Source organism: Myotis nattereri (assembly GCF_964212035.1).
Source record: "Myotis nattereri genome assembly, chromosome: 5".
NCBI lineage: Eukaryota > Metazoa > Chordata > Mammalia > Chiroptera > Vespertilionidae > Myotis > Myotis nattereri.
The window spans coordinates 76,788,143-76,800,896 of record NC_138080.1 but is presented as its reverse complement, the minus strand read 5'-3'; the positions used below and the strand labels follow the sequence as shown (position 1 = coordinate 76,800,896).

At 44.3% G+C, this 12,754-nt stretch overlaps 1 protein-coding gene across 4 annotated transcripts in view; it reads right to left on the bottom strand.

Moving 5' to 3' along the window:
• Window positions 1-2,766: 2,766 nt before the first annotated feature.
• TCF7 (transcription factor 7) overlaps window positions 2,767-12,754 on the bottom strand; it is a gene marked incomplete at both ends in the record, with an annotated part of 38,800 nt that continues 28,812 nt past the window's right edge. For 2 of the 4 annotated variants that reach the window (XM_081092134.1, XM_081092136.1), the window contains 3 exons: window positions 2,767-9,471; window positions 12,030-12,078; window positions 12,589-12,696. In XM_081092134.1, the coding sequence (XP_080948260.1) occupies window positions 9,392-9,471; window positions 12,030-12,078; window positions 12,589-12,696 (237 nt within the window). Of the gene's footprint in view, window positions 9,495-12,029; window positions 12,079-12,588; window positions 12,697-12,754 lie in introns of all 4 variants that reach the window. The other 2 variants (XM_081092135.1, XM_081092137.1) reach the window with 1 other exon arrangement.

Below are 12,754 nucleotides of genomic sequence, written 5' to 3'. Positions count from 1 at the left end.
GTAGGTAGTAAACGGTTTGCTTTTGTGTACTTAAATGTGTCTCTTCACTTAGTATTATATGAGTTAAATTTATGAATGGTTCTGTAGCTGAAAAAGACTCGTAGGCAGTACTAGGTTGCTGAAGCTGCTGACATAACAATAGGGTTCTGATAGACATTTGTCTCTTCTAATGTCATTGAAAGGTTGGCTGGAGCCAGTGTTTTAGTTCTTTTTTAAAAAAAAAAATATTTTTTACTGATTTCAGAGGGAAAGGGAGAGGGAGTGAGAGATAGAAACACCAATGGTGATAGAGAATCATTGATCGGCTGCCTCCTGCACGCCCCCCACTGGGGATCGAGTCCACAACCTGGGCATGTTTCTGACCAGGAATTGAACCTTGACCTGGTTCAGAGGTGGACGTTCAACCACTGAACCGCACTGGCTGAGCCAGTGTTTTAATTCTTAAATGGTGTACTCAGGCACACAAAACTACACTGTCATTGTTTCCAGCCTCTCCCCTACAGTAGAATGAAGTTTTTTTGGTGGCATGAGATGATTCACAAATGTGTTTTTTTCTTCTGTGTTTCCTTTTTTCTTCCTTTCCCATTTAGCATCATCCGTATTCACATGTAGCCTTATTGTATTCTCTTCATGAGCTGTTCTGGCCAGATTATTGACAGCAGCTTAACTCAACTTCACCTCTTATTTGCTCCAAATCTGCCTTATTACATAAAGTTCCATATGCTGTATCACATGAATCCCCATTTGTTGACCGTACTGGAGATAGTATACCACAGCCTGTGTGTGGGTGAAATCCAGCTCACAGCGTTTTTGCAGTCTGTGAGTTAAAAATGATTTTTACTCTTTTTTGTTTAAAAAAAAATTTTTTTATTTTTTATTCTCACCCAAGGATATGTTTTTTTCATTGATGTTAGAGAGAGAGGAAGGTGGAGGGGAAACAGACACATTGATGTGAGAGAGAGACATTGATTGGTTGCCTCCTATATGCACCTCGACCAAGAACTAAACCTGCCACCTAGGTATGTGTTTTTGACCAGGAATTGAGCCTGCAACCTTTTGGTGTCCAGGATGATGCTCCAACAGAACCACCTAGTCAATGCTGAGTTTTACATTTTGAAAGGATCATTAAATATACACACAGAGCCTTGACCAGTGTGGTTCGGTTGGAGTGTTGTCCTGTACACCAAAAGGTGCCAGGTTTGATCCCCGGTCAGGGCACGTACTGAAGGTACTAACTGATCAATGTTTCTCTGTCTCTCCAAAATCAATTTAAAACACACACACAGACTATACTTGACCCGAAGCCTAAAATGTTTACTTTGTCAACCCCTGTGACTACCTCTGGATCCCTGATTCCCTTTACTCTCAGAGAGTAAGCTTGTTTTCCACTTACCTTGGTTTTAGTGGAGAATATGGCAGAGTTCCATCTGGCTGGAGTATCTCATCTGCTAATTCCTGTAATAATGGCCAATTCTTACAAAAACCTTAACCACCCCAAGTATATCCCTAGCAATATGACAAACATAAACCTTTACTGAAAGTCAAAAATTATTAGCATATGCTGTATTTAATTTGGAAACGAAGTATTAGCTTCTAGGAAACAAAAGCCTATTACTATTAGCTCTTGATCTGTATAATTCCCCCAAATTGTTAGAATTACAGGACTAAATAACTTTATTACCCATATGTAAAGTATACTGGGACCTTTCTGAATAGCTAAGATTGAGTGGACAGACAGTAGAGTAGTTCAAATTTTTGTTCCCTTTCTGTAGACCATGGCTCTAGTCTTTAAACAAATAAAAATGTCCTGATAATCTTGAACTCATCTATAAATATAAAAGCCTAAGCGACCAAATGACTGAACGACTGGTCGCTGTGACGTGCACAGCCAACCTCCTGTGGTCCCTCTCCCAGACCAGCTGGCCTCAGCTGGCCCCGATCGCTGGCTAGGCTGAGGGACCCCACCCATGCACAAATTCGTGCACCAGGTCTCTAGTGTTTAATATAGATCTGACAGCTCATCCAAGAGTAGGCCATTTGTAGATACCGTGTACCCAAATGAATCATAGGCTTGGTATTAAGAGGCCCTTTAAGCTAGCTGCAGCACTCTTCCTACCCTTTCCCCTTTTTCTTGCTATATGCTATTTTTACTATGTCTACCAAGAGTTTTCCGCTCTCGCCCTAGCCAGTTTGGCTCAGTGGATAGAGCGTTGGCCTGCGGACTGAAGGGTCCTGGGTTCGATTCAGGTCAAGGGCACATGTCCAGGTTGTGGGCTGGAACCCCAGTAGGGGGCGTGCAGGAGGCAGCTGATCAATGATTCTCTCTCATCATTGATGTTTCTATCTCCCTCACCCTCTCTCTTTCTCTCTGAAATCAATAAACATATTTTTTTTTAAAAAAAGAGTTTTCCACTCTCGTCTTGTGCAAGAGTGGCCCTTTCCTATAGTAGCCAAACCTGTCTTCAAAGATATACCCACTCCTGCCTGTCCTCACTTCCCAGCTTTTCTAAACTAATACTGTGGCATGAAGTCATACTGTAAGGCTGGAGTCCTCCCTCTGCCTTTTAGTGCCTGCATGGCCTGGATAAGTTGGAAACAGTAGTTAACCTGCAGTGTGGTGCTATTGGTAATTAAGACCTCTGTGAGAGTCATTTGACTTTTCAGTTTTTCATTGACTATGTCACTTTTGATAGAAAATGAAACCAAAGCCCTTATTATTTCTCCCTAACATTGTCATGGACCAAGGATGTAGCTCCTCCAATAGATTCTAATTTTAAATTGTAAAAGCAAGTTACTTCTTTTGAAGTGGTTATACAGGCAGATCTTATTTTCTTGCATTTCACTTCATGGCACTTAATAGGTGTTTTACAAATTGAAGACAAGAGACTCTACTAACAAAAGGATTACAGTTTGCTTTATTGCAATACTCACTTATTGTGGTGCTCTGAAACCGAACTTGCAATATCCTGAATTATGCCCATAGTTTATTTAGCTTGCCTTCATAAATCTACCTTTAGCAACACACAAAGGTAGGTATTGCTTTACAATTTTTATATTTTTCCAAAGATTCACAAAGACATCCCTTTAAGTTACAGATGCTTGAGTGACATTATAGTTGTGATTTGTTTATTCTACAACTGTTTGAACACACCAGCTGCTGGAACTAAGCAAGACCTATATTATAATTTGGTGGTCTGCTAGGACTGAGCTGAGCTTAGCTTGGAACTAGCTGGAGAAGGTACCAGTGAGTCACTATAGGCATGTGACTTAGGGTGGGCAGATATTCCAAAACTCACGATCTCTTAATTTACTTAAAAATTGGCCAATCCTGTAATTTGTTTTCTGGTCCAAGGGTAAAATAAAAATATTATTGGTAGGTTGTCTAGGTTCTTAATAGGGCAGTTTGAACAGGGGCTTTCACCAGGAAAGAGAACTGAGAGAAAAACAGACTTCATGCTCTGAGCACCCTTTACCGAATCCATGAACATCAGAATCTCACTCATCTTTCGGCGCTTAACTTTTGTTTGCCTCCACTTCCATTTGAAGGTCTTTTTTATTTTTATTTTTCTGAAGCTCAGTATACATTCAAGTGGCGAGGACTCAAATGTTTTCCCTACTAAGTTGCTTGAGCTTTAAAAAGTTGATAATCTTCGATTATTTAGATTTGTGTGAAAACTGATTTCCAGCTAGGAAGGGGGAGAATAAGGGAGAATAATGCAAGTAAAAGCAAAGCATATGAAATGGTTGAATACCTAAAGTGTAGCTCCTAGCTTATCCTTTGTAGGAAGGGTGAGACATGGTTGCCTTCTTGGGCGCTTTTGGAATATAGTTAAGATGGTAAAGCATAAATACTGCTGGGAGAGAATGGGTAACTTTAATAAAAACGTTCCTGGACAGAAGATTAATTAGTAAAAGTGGGGGCTAGGGGATTGGAAGGGTCTAGGAGATGTTTCATGAGGAAAGTTTATTTAGTTTCAAAAGTGAAGCTGGTTTTGGTTGGGGGTGGAGGGATGCCAAGGTGAGGGAGGGAAAGCAGTGCTCAGTCTGGAACTGGCAGTGGAGGTTGGGTGTTAGTAGGTCTGCTGGCGATTATTGGCTGGAAAGAAACATTAAAGCCAGATCGGTGACAGGATTTTTGTGACACTAGGAAGAGTGTTTATCAAACTCATGTTAGACATTGCTATTTTTTTTTAATATATTTTATTGATTTTTTACAGAGAGGAAAGGAGAGAGATAGTTAGAAACATCGATGAGAGACAAACGATCAGCTGCCTCCTGTACATCCCCTACTGGGGATGTGTCCGCAACCCAGGTACATGCCCTTGACCGGAATTGAACCTGGGACCTTTCAGTCCACAGGCCAACGCTCTATCCACTGAGCCAAACTGGTTCCGGCTACATTGCTATTTTTGAATGTTAGAACTAAAACTTCTTTTTTAATTGCTGGACTAAAGTGTTCTGAATATTTAGGGTTTTTACAACTAGACTCCTTTTTTTACTCTTTTCAGAAATCACTATATTTTAGCCCAGCCGGCATGGCTCGGTGGTGGAGCATCAACTTATGAACCAGGAGGTCACATTTGATTCCCGGTAGGGCACATGCCCAGGTTGTGGGCTCGATCCCCAGTGTGGGGTGTGCAGGAGGTAGCCGATCAGTGATTCTCTCATCATTGATGTTTCTCTCTTTCTCTTCTCCCTTCCTCTCTGAAATCAATAAGAAATATATTTTTAAAATCACTGTATCTTTAAAAAGAAGGAAGAATGAGTAAGAACTCAATGTATATATCAAGACAAAGAATGATGTAAGAAGTAGTTTAGAACATCCTTGGTCCAAGATTGAGTCATTTGGACACCTAAACAGGATTTGGACACTTGGTCCTTCCTGTTGAGTTGTCAGTAGTTATGAGCATTGGTGGTGGTATAAAAGTGCTCTTTATTTGACAGATTTCCAATGTGGGACTTCGTGTGAGTGATAGTTTAATTCATGGCTAACTGCTAGCTTGCAGAATTTTGCACTTTTGGATAAAGCTGTTCTGTGTGAGAGGCATTTTGTGGATGAAGTATAGTTAGTTGCTCACAATATATGCTTCCATTTCTCTTGTTCTCATGACGTTCTGATACCACTGAACTTGATATTTTCAGGAAGTATTTAATGAGCACCTAACCTGCTATATACCAGCCTCTTCTTTCACTCTGAGGATCAGCCTCTTTCATAAAAGTTTTTTCACTTTTAATACTTCCCACCTGTATGGTGCAAATTCATGTGCCCTTTCTGTGCTGACCATGCCATTTCACAACCTCAACTTTTTTTTTTTTTTTTTGCTTCAAATGGTTTACAGGTATTCCTGTATGATTTACAGGAGGGGTAGGAATACAGAGCACTACACTCTCAGAAATTTATATTCAAGGGGTTTCCGGAGTGGCATTGGGGGTGGTGGTGAGTAGACCGTAACTCCTCCATCTCCATATTTCTTTCCCCCACCCTTAACATTGACTGTACAACATGTCTGAAGACTTGCGATTAAGGAATGAGAGAACACTTGAATGAAATAAACCCTGGTTGATGGTCCAGAGCCTCTCGTGAACTTGAAATAAGTGTTAGCCTGAACTTCTAATTATCTCCCATATAATTCATGGCTATTGAAATATCCCTTACTTTTATTGCTAGTGATCTAACTCATGAGTATAGCCAGGGAGAGGATAATTCCTAACCCTAGGATAGAATTTGCCCTTTCCAATTAACTCTATGCCCAATCCCATACTATCTTTAACTACTTCAAAATTTCTCCTAACCTGAGCTAGGCTTTTATTCTACAGAACTGACTATGGGAATATCCCCATCTGTTCTTTTTAAAAACTCTGCTGTTTTGGATACATGAAATTAGGGCTCCTCTCAGACAACCATGTCCATTGTGGGCAAGTCTGGGATTAAGGTTTCCAGTGGCCTACTTTAAATAGAAGACCAGTTAAAAATCTGTTAGCTGCTCCAGACATTGGAGAGCCCAGAAGCCTGAGTTAGAGAGTCCTGTAGTGATTTGAGATCTCAGAAAGAAAGCGATTGGAATAATTGGGATCGGGTGAGTTGACTCAAGAACCAGGATCTGCTTGCATAGCCAGTTTGGTCTCAAGGACCCATGGTGAACTATTGAAGTTCTGAAAAGACCTGAGAAAAACTTATGCTAAAACAGCCTTTCCAACCTCAAAAGCCAATTCAGTGTTTTTATGATACGAATTACTTTTTGGTCTCAAATCTTCTACTTTGATATATAGGCCTGACAAATTCCTTCTGTGCTGTTTTTCTAGTGATGCACACAGTAATCAATTCCTTTTTTGGAACAACGTAAAGAACTATTTCTCTTCCCTCCAGGTGTGGCCTTCCTGTCCAGGATTATTGTACAATGAATAGCTATGCTTCTGGGCCATTCAAGATAGTTAACAGCTCAGAAGATCCTAGCCCTGGGACTTCCTATAAAAGGGAGAAACACCTTCAAATTGGGAAATCCCTGCTAGTTTTGCCATGCTAAGCCATCACAATATCCTGAGCACAGTGGGAGCAGCTGCAACGGGAGAGGGCTCCAGATCTGTATTTCAAGCAAATATGCCAGTTGTGTGGGAACATGTACAGGATGTGTTAGGTTATTTTGTCTCAGGTCTCAGAAAACGAGGCTGGTTCTTGGCTGGCAGTAAGGTGGAACTGGTATGGTATTTGAAGTTGAATTGGACACTCTCAAGTCACCGTGAGACCTCATAGGAATGTGTGTGATCCAGGAGGGTTTGAATTTCCTCTTTGATGTCAGTTTTTTAAAAAGGCTGGCTTGATTTTAACAATGTTGCCAAAGCCCCCCTCTCTACCCTCACATACACAAAGAGTGCATTGTTCATGTACCCAGTGTACTCTAAATAAGACATCTAATCAGATGCAGCAACCTAGTCTTGCATAAGCCTTGGTTAGAATGTAGTTTTTTGAAACATCTAGGCCAGTAGCCAGAGCGGAATTCTTTAAATGGGACAGATGTCAAGAGAATGGCTGGTCTCCTCTAGCACCCTTCCAGAAAAAAGCAACTCCAAGATTACAATTTCCAGTGGCCTACTTTAAATACACTACTCTGACACACAAAATCCAAAAAATATAAGTCAGTGAAAATTACAATGCATGATGGTGGCCCAGTGGTTGGTTGACTGACCTATTGAGGTGGCTTTATGACACCTTTTACATTCGTGATGGGTCTTAAAGTTAACATTGTACTTTAATGGAAGCTGCTGTGTAAAAAGTAGGTTGTAGAATTATCAAATTTCAGAGGTTTTATATAAAAATATGGAGATACCTCAAGCACCTTAATACAGTTTTTGGGAGGAAAGCGTTCTATTAATTTTTTTTGGAGTTTATACCAGTACATAAAAAGACTTATTTTCCTTGTAATAGGATATGTACTTATAGAGTGGTTAGTCTAATCTCAACTCTCAGAGAAAATGGAGCCTAGTGGTCTGTACATCTATTTCTAGTCGGATTGTCTTAGGCTTTGTGGATAGCCGTTTCCAACATAGTCTCCTGGGGGTGGGAGACAGACTGGCCTGTGCCTGCATTAATTTTTAGGTCAGAGGGTTGGTGGGTTCAGAGCAAGGCTTGGAATGGGAGCCGCAGCATGAGCCGGGCAGGCCCAAGCCCCTTAAGGGGAGATGAGAGTAATCCCCGGCTTCTATAGGTTGAGTCTTTAACATGTGTACCATAGTAGAGAAGAAACTCCAAGTTTCATGGCTATGAAGAAAAGAATTATCCTATTTCTGAAACAGCTTATTCCTCAGGGTCAAGCTTTGGGGGGGAGGGGAAAAAAACAACAGGAAAAAGTATCTTTATTCTCACATTTTTCTATGATGATGCATTAACAATACAAAAATATTTTGAATACTACAATGGTCCTTTTTCCTCAAAACTTCCTGCAACACTACACTAGAATACATGATCTTTGGAATCTGAGAAGCCAGTGGCTAAAGTAGGTATTAAAGGCATTTGTTGAAGGGTGTATGTGGGTACAGGGACAAGCCCTTTTTCTTTGGATTCAGGCTATGTACGGTGAGGAGGCAAAAAAACAAGTTAAATTAAAAAGATCTTTTTAAAGGCTCAGGGTTGAAGCTTGGCTCATAAATGGGTTAAATTAGGCTGTGGTGAAAACCCAGTGTCTATCCCTAAAGGTTTTCTGGGCTTATTGTTTTGGTTGTAATAGTCTTCATTCCCACAGAACCATAGGAAATCTGAAGCTGGCCTGGTTTCATGCTGAAAGATACTGGCAGTCACAAAAGGTTGGGTTTGCCCTCAACACTGCCCAAGGGGTGGATAAGCTGGAAATGGATCCATAACAAAGGCCCTCAGAATGGGGAGGGATGCACACTGGATTTGGGGCCATAACTTCTTTGAACTATTGACTACAGCCACTAGTAACAGGCCTTGGGGCTTTGATATCAGGGCTTCTTAGGCCTTTGATATCAGAGTTTCTCAGGAATCATTTCCAAGTAATTTGAAGTAGAGAGCCAGATTAAGGTAGTGTCAGGTTTTTCTGTTGCCTAGGGTATAGATTTAAACTAACTTGTTCATCCCATCCACTTATAAGCTCCTGAGAATTCGGCAGGATTTCTCTGGCCCAGTTTAAAAATGGTAGCTAGTTTTTTTGTAAAACATGGCTTTTCCAGGCCTTCAAGAGAAAAGCACTGACATTTTGAGCTTTGTGGTTGTGACCAGGCTTACACGTGTGATAAACCAACTCATTCTTGGTCCATGAAGTGTCTGGTATGGGGAGGGTGTGGCAGTGCAGGGGGAGTGAGGAGGCAGGGTAGAGAAAGCAGCTGAACTCAGGATAGTCCATCTATGATCTATAGCAGGAAAGGAAGGGAGGCAGGGGCATCTGGCTAACCAGACAGATGGTAAAAAGACGCAGGCTGCCACCGGCACAGGAGATGCCCTTAAATCAGTTGACAACACAGATCTGATGCACCAATCGGAGCAGTTTGAATTGATGGCCCCAGGTTCAGGCAGAAGTTGTGCAGCCTCTGAAATCTCCAGCACCTGGACCCTAAGAAGAAGTTAACAGGGCCCCTGATCGGTTTCCACGTGCTTTGGGGCTCTGTTGCTGCTTCTCAAAGAGTGGGTCCCTGGAGGAGGCCAGGTGTCCTGTGCATGCTAGGCTGCCTGCCTCCGAAATTCCTGTTGCTGTACCTGTGTACTCTGCAGGGCACTGCTGGGGGCCCGTGGGGGCCCAGGGAGCTGGGAGGCTGAGTGCCGCAGAGAGACCTGGTGATGTAGGCGCCGGTTCCGCAGGGCTAGCAAGTAGTGCAGTAGGGAAGTGAGGCAGCAGGAGGTATGAGGGTGAGTCCTGAGGGGCTGGGGACCCGGAGCAGCCTAGAGTACTGTCATCGGAAGGAAAGGGGCTGGGGCAGCGGCCTTCTCCGGGTAAGTACCGAATGCATTTCTTTTTCCTCCTAGGAATAGTGAAGAGAGTTATCTGTAAATAGAGGGTGAATTCATGGTCACACACCACAACCAAAAAATGCTGTCCTTGCACAGGCCTAGCTGACCTCTCATCCCCTCTCCCCAGTACTTGGATGTGCTTATCCTTCAGACCTGAATTAGCACTGCAACTCTGCTAGGCCTGGCCCAGACCTGGGACAGGTGCAGTTTGCCAGCACCACCACATGGTGGCACAGGGACCTTTTGTAGTTGGACCTGTGGCCTGCTTTGTTTTCCAGGAGAGCCTTTGAGCCTCTGAATGTTTGTGAGGCTCAGATCAGCATTAAGGCAAGGGGCTGCAATGCTTGTGGCTTCTTGGACTGAGCAATCTCAGGGCTCAAAGCTAGGTTAGGAGTGGAGAAGGGGAAATAGAAATGAACAGTGATTCTTTGAGTCTTCTCCTACATTCTTACTATCTTGAGTTCTCTGGGCCACAATTTGTCTCTGATTGTGGAATGGGTAACAGTAGGACCTTCCCTGAGGGACAGGGTTGCCTCCCATCGTGTTTATATACACACGCACACACATATTATCCAAGATCTCTCTTTACCCTTTGATAAAGAAGCATGAGGGCACTCTTGAGGGGCTGCTCAAATATTCCTTAGTGAACTACCTGCCTAGAGTAGCCTCAGCCTTGGCCATATCAGGCCTGGCATGAACCTAAAACTAGGCAACTTTTAGCCACTTGATAGGCACACCTTTTCATATACACAGGGATATTTTCTGTTATGAGATGAAACCTTTGTATGGTCCTTTGGCTAGGACAGCCCTCCTCTTCTCTCCCTTCCTCTCTAGCCCTCTGGTCTCAGTAGGTACAAAATGGTGAGTCACTTGGCATCCAGGTTACTCATGATATTCTCTATTATAGTTACCTTATTTTTCTTAGATTTACGGGCTCAGACGGATCTCAACTTGAAGTGATGGAGCTGGTTGGCCATTATGACTTTCAGGCCTGAGAGTAGGGGCAGAGGCCACCTGAATGGTGTGAGGTTTGGCTACTGAGGACCAGTTGGGCCTAGTTAGCACCAAACCATCATTACCCGAGAATCCTAGGCACCAGAACTACATTCTTGAGTCTGCCTTTCCTTCCCTTCTAGAACATTCTGTCTCTTCCCCTCCTTCCACTTAGATCCAAAAGATCTTCCCTACAGGATGTGTTCAGTATTCACTCCCATTCTTACAAGGCATGGGCTCTTTAATCTGCAGGTATCCTATGGGGCTGGGGAGCCACAGGAAGGTTTATATAAGCCCAGCAGAACATGTGCAGAGTCAAGGAAGCAGCTTGAAGCAAAGGGAAGATGGTGGTGGGGACAAACCCACCTGCACGGACCACACCAATCCGTCTGCTGGTTGAGGCCAAAGCGAGCACGGCATTTCTTAGGCGAGCCAGGGTCTGCTCACAGCCATGCCAGAAGGGCAGAGCAGGGCAGAGGGCGAGCAGGCAGGCAGCAGGGCAGAGCAGGGCCCAGAAAGAAGAGGTAACATCAGTGTTAGCTAGTCACAGATACCCCACAGCCCCCACAGGCAGAGGGCCTCTCCATGGCACAGCCAGCCCCAGTGGGAGCCCTAGAGCCCAGAGTCAAGATATTTGGAAAGCTGGGCATGGCACCCAATTGGGCAGAAGAGGCAGTGGAAGAATGGTGGGGAAGAGAAGGGACCATATCAGGCTAGCTCCTTTCTATGGCTTGAGGGGCCACTTGCAGTATGGGAGCTGTGGCAGAAGAATCCAGGAATGCCTATGGGGATCCAGATCCAGCCTCTTCTTCCTTAGGGCTGCCTCCACCCCAAAACTCCCTGCCATTTTATTTTTCATTTTTGTGAATGCTCTGTCTGCCTGACCCATATCTCCACACACTTTTCTATGTGAAAGTAAAGCCCGTTTTGTAACTTCAGAAAAATGGCTGAGGTCTGCTCTGCCCTGGTTGTAGCATGTGGGGACAGCACTGTTGAGAAAGTCATTCATAAATGTGGATCAGAGTTGGGGCAGGAATCTATTCACAGGAAGGAGACTTGCAACAGAGTGTGGGCGCCCTGGGTCCTCTATATAGAGCACTTAGAACCTGCAATGAAAAACAGGGCTTGGGAGTTGGGTACAGTGTGACAGAGAAATTGCTGGGCACCAGCCAGCAGGCTGGGTGATCACTGGGCCTAGGTATGGGGCCTGGCTCAGTCTCCAGACAATCTGCTATCCACCTCAGAACTAACCAGGATGCAGTGTTTGTGTTTAACATGGATCAGACTGTCAGTTCCTCACTAACTTTCCCTGACAGGCAAAGCTGTGAATAGGGTAGGGTTAGCCAAGGTAGTGGGAGTGTGTTGGCTTCTACTGGTCACCCCTAGGACTTAGTATAGCTGTTCCTAAAGTAGGGATTTGACTTGTGAGATGCCAGGCCTTGTATACAGAGTCGAGGGCCCAGGCATTGAAGGTTCATGGCCAAGTACTCTGCCCCTCCCTCTGGGCTAGAGCAGTGCTGTTTGTCACATAGGGACCTGGAGAGGAGCCTCCACTACTACTGAGGGAAGGCCTCACCTGTGTTGGATTCTTGGTGCTTTTCTCTGGATCGCCTCTTCTTCTTCCCCTGCAGGGAGTAAAGGGAGGGATCCTCAGATGTGGGAGGAGGACACTAATCCCAGTGAGCAAATGGCTGGGATACCTGCAGCCTGCTGCCTAGCCTGGCTGTGGCTAGGATTCCAGGCACAGGTTCTTGATTGCAGTTCTTGCTAGGTAATATGGGGCAATTACGGATTCCTCCTCCCTTTCTCACACTTGTCTCCATTTTGAATGGAAGAGTAACTTCCAGGCCCTTTTCTCCCCTTCTGCTCATGAGCCCCAATCAAAATACTGGGAAACAGCCCTGCATGGGAATAGATCCTGGGTAGAAAACAGGACACAGGTCTGCCTTCAGGGGTGGCTCCCCTTGCTTGATCCTCTCCTGAGCTAGCCATGGGAGGCCGTGGACCCTCCACCAGTCTACCACCTTCCTCATCTGTGCCTTCAGGACAATAGTCCTTTCTTGCTGAGGCTGTGGCCCAGGGCATGGAATCTTGAAGGTTCCCCTACCCATCCCTGTGTGGTGTTGGCCACTCACGTAATTGTCCCGCGCTGACCAGCCTGGGTATAGCTGCATGTGCAGCTGCCTCTCCTTGCGGGCCAGCTCGTAATACTTGGCCTGCTCTTCCCGTGACAGTGCGTGCCACTGCAAAGGGGAAGGAGGGGCAGATGAGATGTGTAAGGCAATCATCAGGCTTGTACCA